The sequence below is a fragment of the Eptatretus burgeri genome, chromosome 18, assembly GCF_056783735.1.
Source record: "Eptatretus burgeri isolate ZD-2024b chromosome 18, Ebu_testis_v1, whole genome shotgun sequence".
NCBI lineage: Eukaryota > Metazoa > Chordata > Myxini > Myxiniformes > Myxinidae > Eptatretus > Eptatretus burgeri.
This window is the reverse complement of record NC_140978.1, coordinates 11457553-11475316: the sequence shown is the minus strand read 5'-3', so window position 1 is coordinate 11475316 and position 17764 is coordinate 11457553. Positions and strand designations below refer to the sequence as shown.

The 17764-nt window shown below is 43.7% G+C and overlaps 1 protein-coding gene across 1 annotated transcript in view; it reads left to right on the top strand.

Moving 5' to 3' along the window:
* Positions 1-12319, top strand: part of LOC147008580 (uncharacterized) — a 63846-nt gene extending 51527 nt beyond the window's left edge. Inside the window, exons 6-7 of the mRNA XM_085864236.1 lie at positions 6280-6345; positions 10147-12319. Of these exons, the coding sequence (XP_085720362.1) occupies positions 6280-6345; positions 10147-10193 (113 nt within the window). The 3' untranslated portion in view covers positions 10194-12319. The remainder of the gene's footprint in view (positions 1-6279; positions 6346-10146) is intronic.
* Positions 12320-17764: the final 5445 nt, after the last annotated feature.

Genomic DNA, 17764 nt, shown 5'->3' with positions numbered 1-17764 from the left:
CCAATCAACCAATTCTTAAAAAATTAAGAACCGGAACTCTCCGAGACAAATATTACATTTGAAGCTTTTGTCAGATTTAACTAAAACAATGGAACACAAGTTTATATGCACACTTACCTTCATTTATGACATTAACATTGTTTTGAATGTCAATTTGTACTTTTATTTTCATAAATGACGTGCTGTGATATTAAAAGAAAAAGGTAAATTACACTGCTAGGGACTGTATCGTCATGGCTTACAAACATCGGTTCATAAGGAACTGCTGGCTTTGCAAGCGATTAGCGATGCATGAGGGGGGTGGGTGGGTGGTCACAAGCCTGCATACAGAGGGGGGTGGGTACTTTTGAAACCCGGAAGTAGAGCGTACGTACTTTATGAACTGCCCCTATTCCAGTCTGGCACAGAGTTACTTTCGACCTCTGGCAGTGATGACCGGCACTCCCGCTCGGGGGTATTTTTTTTTCTTCAGCATGACGGTGATGTTGACACTTCGATTTCTAGTGCGGTTATGATTTAAATCGTTGAGTGGCAGCCTATTAATTATATTGTATTATAACCGCACTAGAAATCGAAGTGTCAACATCACCGTCATACCGAAGAAAAATAAATAAACCAATGTCACCCGCAGGGTGACCCGTATCTTGCCAAAAGGTGACCACGTGTGACTTCTTTAAGGTCACACTGAGGTGAACAGAGCTGCTATCCACCAGGAGCGACTCCTTGAGGAATATCTGCCTACGAGAGATTCCGATGAGAATCGTTCTTCAGAGTTACCATGAAAAATATGTGTTTGCCTCATAACGTCACCAAATGACGTCATAATGTCTCAAGCTTGACATATCTAGAAAGCACTCATCGAGGTGTTCAATTTGAGGTACTACACGATATGGTTCCTAAAATTTAAAATTTGACCTTGGGGTCAAATATGTTTGACCTCAGGCGCTAACCATGAAGGTCAAGGCCAATCACTACCAAAAACTAATCAGCTGAGCGCCAGACCATATACTACATTCCCATCAAGTTTGGAGACGATTAGATTAAAATTACTCAAAAAATAAGGGTTTCGTCGACTCCCCTGATTTGCGACAAAGTGACCTTGACCTTTGACCTTGACCTTCAAAATTTTGTGCACTGAAAGGGACCTCTATAGGCCTCTGATATGCGAAGTTACAAAAATTTCCAATGATAACTGTGCTCTGCAGAATTTTTTATACGTGATTACAGACAAACAAACAAACAAACAAACAAACAAAAATAAAAATAAAAAAACATACAAGTTGACTAACATATCTTGCAAAAACTTCGTTTTGGCAAGATAAAAAAACCAGGGAGTCTGGAACACTGACGCTAAACATTACCTCGATTTGTTTCGACTTATGAGTAACCTACAAGTAACGTGTGTCGACGTGTGTCAACGATCTCGTAACGTGACTACATGGTTACTCATAGGTTAGAAATAAGTTTTGGGTATGCTAAACATTACCTCGACGTGTTTCGACTTATGAGTAACGTGTGTCGACGTGTGTCAACGATTGCGTAACGTGTCTACAACTTATGGCCAGTGGATGCGAAACGTGTGAGTCATACGCTGGCATACGTCGAAAAATTTCAAGCATGTTAAAATTTGTCGACGAGCTCGGCGTACTACAACGTATGCCAGTGTACTACGATGTATGCCAGTGTACTACGATGTATGCCAGCGTGCTCTTAACGTATGCAAAACTTACCCATAACGTATTCGACGTGTGCCAGCGTTTTAGAAAAATTTTTCATACGTCGGCATACGTTGGCTAAATCGTCAAGGTGTGACAGGGCCTTAAGGGGTGGATCCTCCAACATTGTTACGCCCATGGCCTGCAGTCCACTGGCCAAACAGTTCATGATGGCTGTTCCTTTAAAACACAAAGCACTTTCTGTGTGCCTTTTGTGCCCAAGTCCTCCACATGGCCACGCCTGTTTACAGGAGGTTTTACACAATACAACATTATTTACACTAATTGGGATTCCAGGTGAGTTGCATTTACCAGGAAATTATTTTTGTTGGTCTGAAACAAACTTTGATAAGAGGTTGCATGAAGAAGTTGTTTAGCTGGTGAAGGCTAGTGTCACAATCAATGTCGGCATACAGGTAGATAATGGATGAAATAAACGGGATGTTGGTTTAGGTATGCTCACCACCATGGGAAGCAAGGACAAACTGACATTTGGGGCGTTAACCCTCTGTCGGAGCAAAAGAAAGAGTTAACGCTCAAAACGTCAGCTTCTCCTTGCCTTCCACAGTGGTTAGCATACCTCAATCAACGTCTTGTTGATTTCATCCATTTCATAAGAGGTCGAATGAAAATGGATATCCCAATTCCTGGAGCACACTTAAACATAGGGTTGGCCAAATTTGGAGGAAACTTGTATTGATTGTGCAAATACGAGCAAGTGCAATGCCAGGTGAAAAACAAGAAGTTGATAGGGAAATGCTCGGTAATGTATGCCTGATTCGAGACACAAAATATAGAGAAAAGTGGACTGATTTATGAGAAGAACACTGATAAGGTCAGGTCAGGTCAGGTATGGGAGCATGTGCCAGAACAGCGCGTCGCTGCGTCCACTTTCCGCCGGTACTCCAGGGGCCTCCGTGTGGCCATCCCCCAGGCAGATGCCAGGCCCATCCCCATCTCCTTGAGATGATGGTCAACCTGCTGCAACCATGAGGCACGTGGTCGGCCCACTGGCCTCCTCCACTCATGAGACTCCCTCGCTGAGAGAATCTGGTGAGCAGGATCAGCGTCAGGAAAACGAGCCACATGTCCATACAGCCGCAGCTGACGCTCACGGACTATGCAGGTAACAAATCTCATCCGAGTCTCTCAGCAACCGCTCGTTGGACACAAAATCCGACCAGCGATAGCCAAGGATTCTCCGAAGAGACCTGGTACCAAAGGAATTAAGTCTCCATCTCAGATCCTTGGTCAAAGTCCAAGTCTCGCACCCATAGAGCAAGACTGGAAGTACCAAGGACCTGAAGACTCGGACTTTCGTCCTCCCGCACAGGTACCGGCAGCGCCACACCCCATGATCCAGTGAATCCATGACTCCCCAGGCCCGACCCAGACGTCTATTGACCTCCGGCTCACAACCTGCGGAGACATGAATATCACTGCCAAGGTAAGTGAATCTCTCCACGACCTCAACATCCTCACCACAAACAGACACAGACAGGACAGCAGCATCCAAGATGTCACCGAAAGCCTGGATCTTAGTTTTGACCCAAGAAATCCGTAATCCCAACGGCTCCGACTCCTCATTCAGCACCTCGAGGGCCCCCAAGAGGATGTCTAAAGTCTTCGCAAAGATGACTGCATCATCTGCAAAATCAAGGTCCGAGATCTTGACATTGCCAAACGATGCACCGCAACTTGATCTCTCCGACATCCTCCCAAAAATCCAGTTCATACAAGTGCTGAAAAGTGTGGGGGCAAGTACACATCCCTGACGAACTCCAGTAACAACTGGAAATAAGTCAGAGATGGTACCACCACACTTCACAGCACTCTCAGTACCAGAGTAGAGTTCAGACATCAGATCGATCAGTTTCGGTGGCACCCCACGAAGACCAAGAATCCTCCAGAGGACATCCCGATTCACTGAATCGAACGCTTTACAGAGATCAACATAGGCTGCAAGCAGCCCCTGCCGAAACTCTCATCTGCGTTCGGTGAGGACACGAAGTGCAAGGATACGGTCAATCGTTGACCTCTTTGGTGTAAAGCCTGACTGCTCTGGACGCTGGTGCTCAAGCAGATGGTGGCGAACCCTATCAAGAATTATCCGAGCAAAGACCTTGCCCGGCACTGAGAGCAGCGTCACCCCTCGGTAGTTGTTGCAGTCTTGGCGATCACCCTTCCCTTTCCAGAGAGGGACAACAAGGCCCCTCTTCCAGTCAGTTGGGATGATGCCTGTGTTCCAGGCAGAGCACAAAACTGCATGCAACGGCACGAGTGCAGCATTTCCACCAGCCTTGAGAAGTTCAGCATGGATGCCACAGATCCCTGGAGCTTTGCCCCGTTTCAACTGGTTCACCGCAGCCCGTGTTTCCACAAGCGATGGTGGACCACAGTTGATTTGAGGGTCAGCAACAGGGATTGTAACACCCTTGACGTCCAACTCGACAGCTGGGGGATCAGCCTGGTACAACCGCTCAAAGTAACCGGCCCAGCGGGCCTTCACTTCAGACTCCTCTGTCAAGAGCCTACCACTCTCTGCTCGAACTGCAGTGCTCCGAGGGATGGGCTTGGATGAACGTAATGCGCGAATTCCCCTGTAAGCGGGACGAGAATCACCTGTCCACAGGTGATGCTCTACCCCCTCACAGATTCCTCGCACATAGGCCTCCTTGTCCACCCTCAGTGCACGTACAGTTTTACGCCTCAGCTCCCTGAACAGCTCAGCTCTGCCATTCAGCCTGGCCCTGCGACTCTGGTCAATGGTATCCAGTGTCCCTTGAGAGACAAAATTCTTCTTTGCCCTGCGGTGAACTCCAAGGCATCCACTGGCAACTTCAAGGACGGTAGTCTTGAAGGTGCTCCACAACTCTTCAGGACCCCCCAAAGCACCCAGACCCCCCAAGTGTCCACTCAGCCTGTTCGCAAACTCCTCAGCTACTCTCTCATCCCTGAGCTTGGCAACATCCAGCCTAGGCTGGGATGGTACCATTCTCCAGGATTTAAGGTGCAGCTTTAGAGTTGCTACAACAAGCCTGTGGTCAGTATTGAGGAACTGAGCACTCCGGTAGACCCTGCAGTTCTGGATCATCCTCCAACGACCGTCAATGAGGACATGGTCAATCTCCTTTGCCACACCGCCAGCGTTGGAATACCAAGTCCAGCGATTGAGCTTGCGGCCGCTGAAACCATGAACCAGCCACCCTAAGTCCATGACTTCTTGCAAAGTCAAGGAACTTAGTGCTATTCTGGTTCATAGTTCCTGACCCATGGGGACCAACACACACCTCATAACCATCCCTATCAGTTCCAGTCGATGCATTGAAATCCCCCAAGACTAGAAGTGTATCTCGTCTGGGGCACTGAGCAACCACAGACTCGAGTGTGGCGTAGAATGTGTCCTTCACGGTGAGATCACTCGCCTCAGTCGGAGCATAAATAGAGACCAGGGAAATGACACCTAAGGAGTGACGAATCCTTAATCTCATAATACGCTCGTTGACCGGTGTTACCTCAATTATCATTGGGGTCAGCTTATTGGACACAGCGACAGCAACTCCTTGGGTATGGTAACCATCAGAGCGACCAGACCAATAGTAGGTGTAACCACCCACCATTATCTCGCCGCAATCCGGTCTCCGAACCTCAGAGAGAGCTGCAATCCCGATGTCCAAACGCTTGAGCTCAGATGATAACAGAGACAGGTGATCATCCTCTCTTAGGGATAGGACATTCCAGGCACCCACCCGAAGGGACCGCCTCAGGTTAACCCAAGGAGACCGCCGTCTGGTGGACGACACCTCAGCACCACTCCGACACACTCTCCCGCAATCTGACCCAGGGATGTTACCCCGTGGTTTCCCTCCTATCAAAGATTGGGGGTCCCGAAGGCTTTGCCCCAATCCCGTCATCCGGTGAGCTGCCCTGCGAAGGGAAGCTGCACAGGAGGTACTCCCACGGAGTGGGTTTTCAGATTTTTTTGCGTTTTTGCGTTTTGCGGAATGAAGCGTTTTACGGTGGCCGGAGTGCAAATCCTGCCACCAACCTCCTAATAAGAAGTAACCCAACTGCAGGAGGACGTCCGCAGACACAGTTAGGCAATAGATATGGATGGCCGTTGGCTCACAAGGAGCTCCTCCGCCCTTTGACAGGTTTTGTTTTTAATCCTGCTGGGTGTCCATATCCAAACACCCTCCTCACCAGAAAACCTGGTGGGGGAGACGGTTTAGTCGCCGACAACCCGACCATGGAACAGGTTAGTACAGGTTTACATGGTACCTGTAGCAGGTCACAGATCGAACCTGACCTGACTCAATGATTCGAACTGCAGTGCTCAGTCTCAAGAACTCACTGATAAGGTGCTAAATTGAAACTGATGCTAAACTTTAAACTTAATTTGGTAATGATTCAACTTGTTATGTTGTCCCAACCATTTTGGTGAGGAGTATATTTTAAGGGTCCTCATGTTTTACAATCATCTTGATGCACTTAATTTGTTTTAATTTTTTTTTAATCCATTGTTTCATTCGTTGTTTTTGTCTTTTCCTTCTCTTTCTCGCAGGAGGACAGAGGAGTGAAAACAATGCAGCAGAAATGAAGAAAGATGCAGAAAACAAGGATCCTTCAGGTTTGTGCACAAGCCCGTCTGAACATTAAAACATCAAACGTGGACCAAAGTGAAAGTTACACAATCTCTTAAGGTGCTACATAAACTAATCATCACCAAAATAAACACTCTCCCTTTCTCTGTCATGAAATGAGATTGTCAGTTGACATAGATCAAATAATCATTCTATCACAGGGGATAATATTCTATTGCAACTGCAAAACTAGCATAGTTGCTGTAAAAATATTTTTGAACATAAGCTGCTCTGAAATAATTTTTCCTTTGGTCCATACATGAATGGCACTGGCCCTAAAATTAGTTGCTGTAAAGCCATATAACAACTGCAAAGGTACTTTATGGCTTTACATGTTCATTAACACCACTGACATCCTGAAGACCAGTCAGTCAGATGGATGAAGCAAATTTCAGCGAATAAAAAAACTTGCACCGCCACCATCTTTCATTAATGAAGTTATTTTAAAGGAGTACATTAGATCTTGTCTTGAGAGACTGCCCTTTTGGCAAATCCCAACAGTCTCTCAGAATAGGCGGTCTTTCATTTGATGGACAATGAAGACACCCTATGCTTCATTGTGCCACTTCTGCTTTACCACTAACTTTATAACTCAATTATAAAGATAAGGGTAAAGCTGGAGTCAATTTATTATGAAGCTCGGGTCAATTTCATTTTTTATACTTTTTATATGTTTTTACCAAATGTGATCATTTGACATAACATAGACCAGAGTTCATGATTGTTGGTCATGTTTAACTGATGGTTGCTCTTTTTAGGTGTTTATCAAAGGAAAATACAGCTGCATGTTAAGTAGGTGGTTGGAAATACTCACACTGCCCCTCCTCACCCCAGTGAAATTAAGTCGATAAACTGATACATTGAATTAGTGCGACGTTATTGTTGAAACTGATACAGCGACGCTCTGCTCTACGCATGTTCCCATTCCAGACCTGATGTCAGTCATGTTGTCATGATGGGACAAATGGCCTTCTCCTGCATTAAAGCTCATTCAATATCAATGTCGAGTGTAATTCAGAGATCTATTGCCTTATACAATTGTGGATCCCAATAATATTGGGCATCGAAGTGTCATAATTTTTGCAAAGCTGTGAGCTCCAATGAAATGCATGAACACACAAGGACTATGCTGAATCTCCATCCTCATTCTCAAAGAGCCAAATTGGCAGCTGATGTCCTAAGCATGGATGTAAGTCCCTTGAAGATGACCCCAGGTCAGGATAGTTTGGAGATACGACCTACCCACAAACTATTGTGGAAATTTGGGCATTCATGTCATTAATGTCACAGAAATATCCAGAGCACTTCAATTTTCTCAGGTAGCATTTTCACCATCGACCACCAACACTTTGGCATGTCCACAGTCTCAACAAGATCGATCTGTCAAAACTTCAGCACTCACACTCAACAGCAATGGTTTGCATCTCATTGTGAGCTCACCAAATGATTCAACACAGACACGTCCTACTGTATCGTTCAACTGTTGACTAGTGACAAAACGTAGCTTCATCACAGGGATCCTGAAACCAGATTGGAATCCATGCAATCCATACAGAAGTAAAAGGTATCATCACCACCAAAGATGTTTTGCATCCAACCCTCAGTCAGAAATCTCATGGCTTCATTTTTGGTGGATGCCAAGAGAATCCTGCAGATTGACTATTACGTGTTATTATGTCACTTTCATTACCTCATGCAACGTTTGCAGCAAGCCATCAAGGACAAACACTATGGTATGTTGGGCTGGCAGGATGACAGGCCCTAGAGGTATGCACATTCACCTCCGAGTTATCTAGCCTAGGTTTGAATCTCGGCCGAGCGGCAAACTCATCTTGGTGTCTCGCAGGCAGAGGTGAGGCATCAATGTGTGTGCTGTCCCTCAGATGGATGTTAAACTGGGAGTCCCGTCTGCCAGCATCACTCTGTGGATGTTAAAGTCTCAATGGCAAAGAGTAGGCGAGCTATCGTCGACAGCTTAACAAATTCCAAATTCCTGCTCTAACCTACAGAGGGCATTGCATCAGCAGTACTCGCAGCCTTGTGTTACATACAAAAGAAGAAGAAGCAGTCTATGTTATGTTTATCAAAGGTGTGGTCTTTCTTCATGACAATACAGTATGCTTGTGCACAATGACCTTGTTGCGCTTACTGACACTCGTAAGTGGCTTCGAGCAACTGTATCATCCCCTCGCCATCCTCACCTACAGTTTGGATATGGCTCCAGGTGCCTTGTCTCTTTCAACAGTTGATCTTCCTCGTGCAGTAATTCGCCGACATGGAACTGACTAAACTAAAGCAACTGAGATGCGGCTAAAGAAGCAAATTGAAAACTTATATTTTACTGAATGGACAGTTAGGACAAAGGGAGCGAGTGCATTGATGTCAAGGGTCACATTAATGAAAAACAAGGAGCTGATAGTCTCGGTCCCCCACTGTTTGGGTGGTATGAGAAATTGATCTGTGTGATATGAAAGCTTAATCTTAAACGGTTTTTGAAATATCGTGTGCACAAACCAAGTTACTAAGATGGTTGCCATGGCAACATAATTTAGCCAATCACAGCCATGATCTAATCAGGTTGAGATGCTGTCATGAGGAATAGATATCTGAAATATGAAGGCTAAATGTTCAATGTTTTTTGAAATATTGCAAACACAAAAGTACATGGGTAGATGATTGGTCGGTTGGTGGATCGGTCGGACAGAGCTCATTTTAATGTTCCCATCTCCAACCTTGTCGGAGGGGTGGGGAACAATAATTGGCGAGTCATAGACTATTGCGAGTGTTCCTGTAAACTCTTCGAATGCACCTCTGACACCATCAGGAAAGCCATCGCTTGCATCATCTGACCACGTAAAGTGATGTTGTGTTTTACTGAAATAATCACATTGCCAACCAGTGGAAGTATAAACCACTGCAATCATAAAGTGAAGAGGCAATTGAAATACCTTCCCGATCTGACAGGCCAATCCACATGCAGAGAACAGCGAGTGGGTTGTTTGGTCATGCGTCCCATTTCATCCAAGCCCAAGTCTGAGTTAAATAAAATCATTCCATACTTAGGCTGCGGGCTATGCCTTTTTTGGTTTCAATAAACTTTGCTGAACTATGTTATCAAAATGGTTTCCTAATTTTATGTCCATCCAGGTGGTAAAGTTTTGGTCATCAGGTTTCCACAATTACCATCAGCCATCAATTTGTGTGTCAATGTGTTGGTAGTAATAACGAGTGCAAGAATCATAATGAATGAGAAAATTAGAAAGGCAAAACATAGTTCGATTGTATTTCACGTGTGCTTTGCCATTTGCTTGTTCCTGCAAGGCTGAGCAGGTGCAGAGTGGTGTGGCAGGTAGTTGATGAGCTCCACACATTATTCATACATCTGAAATGGGTTATTTATCATGGAGTTTGTAGTTCACAAGCTGCACTACAACTGCATGAAAATGTCACGTAAACACTTTTTGACATTGTAATGAACAGTACGGTCGTTACATTCGTCATAGCACTGACGTTTAATCATAAATTCTCTTTTCTTTTACAACTTGTGGTCAGGTGCTCGAACTTTTGTTTTAGTTTTGCAGTTTTTTAAGCTTATAGCTTTTCAACGCCACTGCTAATAATGTTTTCACTGCAAGAGAACATTTTGCTCTCAAAGGATTAACAAAGACATAAAGTCAGGATGAATCGAGCAGTTGGCAAGGACTGAGTTGATGTTGAACCGCAAGTCTCTCGCACGAAAAGGCAGCGGATGGAAAAATAAACAGAGGTGTGTGACATGTCTTTTGCAGGCACTGCTCTGATGGAGGGGAAGGCTGGGGAGGATGGTGGGAAGTAATGCTCAGTTCCTTCCCGTCGGGAATGACATCTCTCATGAAACACTAGTGGCTGGAAGTCAAGAAAATATGTTTCCATAAACACGTTACTCATTTTGCCATTGTTTCAATGGCATTAGGCGATGGGTTAAAATGTTAAACATAAGCTTAGCATCACAACTTCTTCACAAATTAGTGATGCGGAGATGTTACAATAATATTTTATACATGATTAAAAAAAATGCAGTTGGTTAGTATCACTGTTAAGAACTAATTGTCAAGAAAACTGTCAGTTGTTATTATCATCTTATTATTGTTTGTTTCATTGTGAGTTTTTTTTTTAAAGAGCAAATTATGCTTGGATTACAATGGGTTTACTTCACAACTAACACGGATGTACTTATCGACTGTGCTTTGTCATTTTCCTGAAGAATGTAACATTATACACAAAACACGATGTCCACACAATAGTTTTTGGAATTCGTGTTGGATTTTTTTTGAACCAAAGTTTAATTAAGTGGGAAGGTCATTGGCATTGTATTTTAAACTCTATTCAATTGTTTTTATCCTTTCTTAATGACAGAGCAGTCTTTCAGATACTAGATAAATGGTCTTTGTGGACCAACATCGACTCTCTGTCACGTACAAATTGTTGCAGATTTGAGTATGAGGACTGATTCGATTTCATTTTGTGAAACAATCGATGGTTTTAACTCTTTGAGGACCACAATTATCTTGAAAGTAATTTTCAGATACAAGTCAAATTTTATTATTAGTTTGGCCAACTTTGAATTTTTAAAAGTAGAATTTAAAAGTATGCATGACTAAAAATAAAGTTTTTTGAGTCAACAAAAGAAAAATTATGGAAATGGAAAAAGCTCTTACCCAGTGTTAGCTACAATGTTTGCCAATGTACAAACAAAAAGGAATCTAAAATTGAATGGAAAATATCAGAGATACACCACTTTGGAGTTGACGGGCATATGTGTCTGTTGGTCATTGAAGGGTAAAAAAACAACACTACAAGAAATGTGTTATGGTTTATAATATTTAAAGGATGGTTAAGCGTTTGAACCTGGAAACCGTGGATTCCTAATCACGTGAACTTGGCAGACAGCAATTAGCGAAAAGTTATTGAATTGGTCGAAACTGCAATCGTGAAATCTAACATAATTCGACCTTTCCTTTTATGAGCTACATGGACTTTCTGGCAGACATTGTGGATTTTTTTTTCTGCCCGCAAAGTCCTTCGGAAGTTTGAGAATGTGCACGTGTACTTCAGACGAATGTTCGAACCTTCAAAAAGAACACAATTTTGCATTACATGTCACGGACGTTATGCCTCCACACTTTTTTCAAAGCGATGGCACTTTGATGTCCAAATGTTGTCTATTTTCCCGAAGATGTCTCATATTCTTTTGGAAGCCAAACCAATCTCATCCCATGCATCTCTTATCTCATTGCAATGTGCTTGACCAATCTCATCCCATGCATCTCTTATCTCATTGCAATTGTGCTTGTACTGGCTGCAATGGTTTATGCTTTTGTTTTTTAACCTATGTTGTGTGCTTATATTTGAGGGTCAATATTATTCAAACAAACATTTTGCCCTCATGCATGAATAAAAGACATGCAGAATATAAATAAACCTACTCACCAACTAAAACGGCTTGTATGCAGTATGCATTTGTCAGGGTCTTTGATTTATCATCATGTGGCTTTTAATTAGCCACGGTCAGGGCAGACTTGACATTGGCCTTATGTAAGCATGAGTCTCTGGCAATGTATTAATCATGAATGATTCACATTGTCTTTTTGTGTAAGCTTAATGAACTCCCTATTTCGGTGAAGGTTAAATTTGTAATTTCATGTGCAAAATATTTTCTTCCATTATTGACCGTGTTTATGTAAATTGATGCAGTAATTCAGCTGATCATTTAATCGATGCAGTAACATAGTTCGGTTGTCAAGATATTTAGACTGGTGTTGCAGATACGTGTACGTGTGTGTGTGTGTGTGTTTTGCATAGCTTTCTTACCGCATTCTTCATGGATTTTTTGCGGTTTAGCAGCAGGGAGTGTTTTCCTGCTGCATATTGCTAATGCAAAAAATATGTGAAAACAACTTTAATAAAATACTTTGTTGGATAGCTTGTGTCTTTGTGTTACAAGTATGGAAAAGCATATATGCTCCAACACTTACTCTATTGCTTTAAGATGTGAGACAGTACTCGGGTTAATGAATTAACGATGATCTTTCAATGAGTACCAATCGTGTACAACCCTTTTTGGATGTTGGTTGCATCATTGGTTAGGGGCACGGCGATGCTGCTGATGCAGTTCTCCTATTACCAATACGCTGGTGCTCATTTCACCAACCTCCGAAGGATGGCAGGCTGAGTCAACCCTCCTGGTGTTAATTCAGCAGCCAATGGGACTCAAACTCAGGACCCCAGGATCCCAAGCCACCACCCTAACTGCTAACATTTAGCAGCCAACGGGTCTCGAACTCACGACCTTAGGATCCCAAGCCACAACCCTAACCCCTAAACCAACATCAGGCTCTTTTGATGAGTGATGGACATCATTGTGATGATCATAAAGCTACATCCACAAGCAACCATGTTGGACACCTGCAGCATTCATTACAACATAGGCAAGTTAATTTGGCACTCTGCCAAATAATTTCAAGGTTACCTGACCAATGGAAAATTCCATTCACCACCCACCTGCTCCAGAGAAGCTTGGCAGTCAGGCAGGTGCTTCCTGAGCCAAGAAGACATTGCATTCATGATGAATCTCTGACAGTAATGTTATCAAACAATAACACTGGTTTAAACTGGCTCCAAAAAATATTTTTTAAAGTTTATGATTCTCATAGCAATCCCTTTGGAGAATAAGTGAGTAACACAATTCATGCCACCATACCAGTGTGACGCCAATGATTTTAAGATATATGGTGACTGGTAGCTGTTGATTACACTGACAGGAAAATCACATGAATACGATCATACTTTGATATATATATATATATATATATATATATATATATATATATATATATATATATATATATATATTCAGGAAGATTTAAACATATATGGCTTAGAATGTAGCCCCACTATACAAGGTGTCCCAAAAGTCTGGATCCAGAGGCATTTTTCCTAATATACAATTTGATATTTTTATTTTTCTTTCAGATCCAAGATGGCTTCGAAACTAACAATAGAAGATCGAATTGAACTCATTCTCATGTACGCAAGACAGGATTCTTCACATAGAGGAGTTGCTGCCAAATTAAATAGAAAGCATCCTGATAAGCATCCGATAACACATGCCACTGTTAAAGTGTTTCAACGTTTTAGGTTCAGAAATGTTCAACGTTCTTGTATTCAGCGTATAAGCAAGTGTCGCGAAGTCCAAGGCCGTCAATTTGAGCATTTACTGTAATAAAACTTTTAAATAAATTTTTGCCTATGGATCCAGACTTTTGGGACACCTTGCATATCAAGCTCCTGAAAATCTTTCTGAAGTAAAGTAGCTTTTCATACACTTGTGGCTCAGAGTGTAAATCATTAGCATATGGCAAAGTTCACTTTACAATGACCAAGCAATATCACAGGTGAAGATGACAATGACAACCTTAAGATGGTTCAGAGACACTACCCTGAGTCTCATCAGATGTTACTTAAGTTGGATTGATGATTTGACCATTCACAACAACAACCTAGCATTCACCTTGGTCAATGAAGTATGGCTCAATTTATTGATGCAGATCACCAGTAAAATCAGATAATGCAGCCAAGCAGCCACAGGCTGCATAAGAATAAAAATAAACAAATAAAAAACCCAGTAAAACTAAGAGGTCAGGTCAGGTATGGGAGCATGTGCCGGAGCAGCGCGTCACTGCATCCACTTTCCGCCAGTACTCCATGGGCATCCGTCTGGCCATCCCCCAGGCAGATGCCTGGCCCATCCTCATCTCCTTAAGATGCTGATCAACCTGATGCAACCACGAAGAACGTGGTTGGCCCATTGGCCTCCTCCACTCACGAGACTTCCTCACTGAGAGAATCTGGTGAGAAGAATCAGCATCAGGAAAACGAGTCACATGTCCATACAGCCGCAACTGATGCTCACGGACTAAGCAGGTAACAAATCTCATTTGAGTCTCTCTCAGCAACCACTCGTTGGACACAAAGTCTGATTGCGATTTGACTGTTGGACACAAAGTCCGATAGCGCTATCAAAGTCTGATAGCGATATGATAGCGATATGACCAGCGATAGCCAAGGATTCTCCGAAGAGACCTGGTACCAAAGGGATTATGTTTCTGTTTCAGATCTCTGGTCAGAGTCCAAGTGTCACATCCATTGAGCAAGACTGAAAGCACCAAGGACCTGAAGACTCGGACTTTCGTCCTCGCGCACAGGTACCGGCAGTGCCACTCCCCATGATCCAGTGAATCCATGACTCCCCAGGCCCGACACAGACATCTGTTGACCTCTGGCTCACAGCCAGCAGAGACATGAATATCATTGCCAAGGTAAGTGAATCTCTCCGTGACCTCAACATCCTCGCACAAACAGATACAGACAGGATAGCAGCATCCAAGATGTCATTGAAAGCCTGGATCTTAGTTTTGAACCAGGAAACCTGTAATTCCAGCGGCTCTGACTTCTCATTCAGCACCTCGAGGGCCTCCAAAAGGATATCTGGAGTCTCTGCAAAGATGACTGCATCATCTGCAAAATCAAAGTCAGAGATCTTGACATTTCCAAACGATGCACCACACCTTGATCTCTCCAACATCCTCCCCAGAATTCAGTTCATACAAGTGCTGAAAAGTGTGGGGGCCAGTACACACTCCTGATGAACTCCAGTAATAACTGGAAATAAGTCGGAGATGGTATCATCACATCTCACAGCACTCTCAGTACCAGAGTATAATTCAAACATCAGATTGATCAGTTTTGGTGACACCCCATGAAGACCAAGAATCTTCCAGAGGGCATCCTGATTCACTGAATCAAACGCTTTACAGAGATCAACATAAGCTGCAAGCAGTCCCTGCCAAAACTCTTGTCTGCGTTCGGTGAGGACCCGAAGAGAAGGAGATGGTGCTCAAGCAGATGGTGGCAAACCCTACCAATAATTATCCGAGCAAACACCTTGCTCGGCACTGAGAGCAGCGTCACCCCTCGTTAGTTGTTGCAGTCTTGGCAATTACCCTTCCCTTTCCAGAGAGGGACAACAAGGCCCCTCTTCCAGTCAGTTGGGCTGATGCCTGTGTTCCAGGCAGAGCACAGAACTGCATGCAATGACATGAGTACAGCATTTTCACCAGCCTTGAGAAGTTCAGCATGGATGCCACATATCCGAGGAACTTCACCCCAATTTCAACCGGTTCACCGCAGCCTGTGTTTCCACAAACGATGGTGGACCACAGTTGATCGGAGGGTCAGCAATCAGGATTGTACCACCCCTGACATCCAACTTGACAGCTATTGGATCAGCCTGGTACAGCCACTCAAAGTAACCGGCCCAGCGGGCCTTCATTTCAGACTCCTCTGTCAAGAGCCCACCACCCTATGCTCTAACTGCAGTACACCAAAGGATTCGGAACAATTAGGGGTTGTCCTCAGACAACAACTTCATTCAACACAATTAAAGCTCAGACTGTTGGCCCACTTTACAGATATGCGAGCGCACATCAAATGGTGAGATGTTTTGCTGGTGCTTGAAGGTGACATTGACACCAACTTGGTAAAGTCATGTGGACTCAACAGGAACAATGACACCGTTATTCTTGCATGTGCAGCAGCAGTTGTTCAGCAGAACATATTACACAAGTAAGAATACAGTGGGTCATTCTCGTCTAACTGCCTTGATAGTTGTGTGTCAGTTCAATTACACTGAATTATATCAAAGTCTCAATTATATCAAAGATAAAAGTTGCCCAGAGACTTCAGTACCAGTGGCAAGCAACGTGAACTGCTCAACTTTTGAGGTACAATAGTGTAAGAGATCCACACAGACAGGCAAACACACCTATCAGATGGAATGCTGATCAAGAAACACCTCTTCCAATCTACATTAGGCTTATGATTATTGCAAAAAGTCACGAGTTTTCACTGAGAGAATTGGACTTCCGGTTCCGGGTTTGGAATGTCAACAGGTCTCCTTGGGGACTCCCTGCTGACGATCTCAAAGTTAAGTTTCCGGTCGTTATCTGTCCCGTTTTAACTGTTTATTTTCTCACCTACATGTTACTGCGTGTTCCGAGTTCGGTTTTGTTTCAAAAATCGTGTTATTTTGTGAGATTTTGTCGACTTTGTCATACTGTACGCTTGAGGCCTACCCTTGACTTGAGGCCTACCCTTGACTTGAGGCCTACCCTTGACTTGAGGCCTACCCTTGACTTGAGGCCTACCCTTGACTTGAGGCCTACCCTTGACTTGAGGCCTACCCTTGACTTGAGGCCTACCCTTGACTTGAGGCCTACCCTTGACTTGAGGCCTACCCTTGACTTGAGGCCTAACGGTACGATCGTGTTTTGTTTTTTCTCCCCATTACCTTCAATTTATATCTTCCTCACTTTCTTCACGTCCCCCATACCTCCCAATTAATCACTCTATTTCTTATCTTAAATCAAAAACAAACAAAAAAAAAACGCGATCTTTCTCCTTCCTCACTCACGACTCTCGAATCTTCTTCTTCTTCTCGTTTTTTTTTCTTCAACACTTACATGACCTAATCTGTTGAAAACTCTCTCAAACATTAACAATAATAATAAAAACAATCTCATCATGCTTCATCTTCCTCTTTCACACGTGTGGTACTCTTTACTGTATCAGAATGCACTACTATTTAAACAGACTGCTCTCAATTCGACCTTTCCTTCATACCTTTCCTAAAAAAATCCAACTGTTACAGCGTTTCTTCTCTCCATTCTCTTAATTTGCCTTTATTGCATCCCTCAAGAATTGTGTTAAATCGCATAACTGACCTAAAACTTTAAAAAACCCAGTTTGCTATGAATGTTCGCTTTCCAACTTCAGTGCCAACTCACCCCTCTCACCCCTCATTCTCAAAGCAACCATCACACTCTTCTCCCTCCAAGCCTCCTTCTCACCGCTCTCAAAAACTACCCCCCTCACCTTTCTCCCTACATTCATCCCCCCTCACTCATCCTTCACAAAGCTGCTTCCTTCCACTGCCCTCTCACCTCCTTCTCTTCACTCCACCTCCTCAAATCCTCAACTGCCTTCTTCCCCCTCTCTTGTACCACAGAGCCTTTTCTCCTCCTCATCCGGCCCCCTCCACAAGCAATTCTGCAATCCCCCACACTCTTTCAACAACCCTCCTTACCCTCGTCCCTTGTCCTATCCTCCCCCTCCCCCAGCCCCTGCACCCAAAGCCTCCTCCCCTCCCTCTTCATTAAAAGTGTGGACCTCAAATATCCGGGGCCTTCGCTGAAACCTTTCAGATCTTTCCATACAGGTTGCCACTGACAAACTAGACATAATCTGCCAAACAGAAACTTTCCTCCCCCAAGACATGTCTGATTCCCAAGTATCTCTCCCTGGTTACTC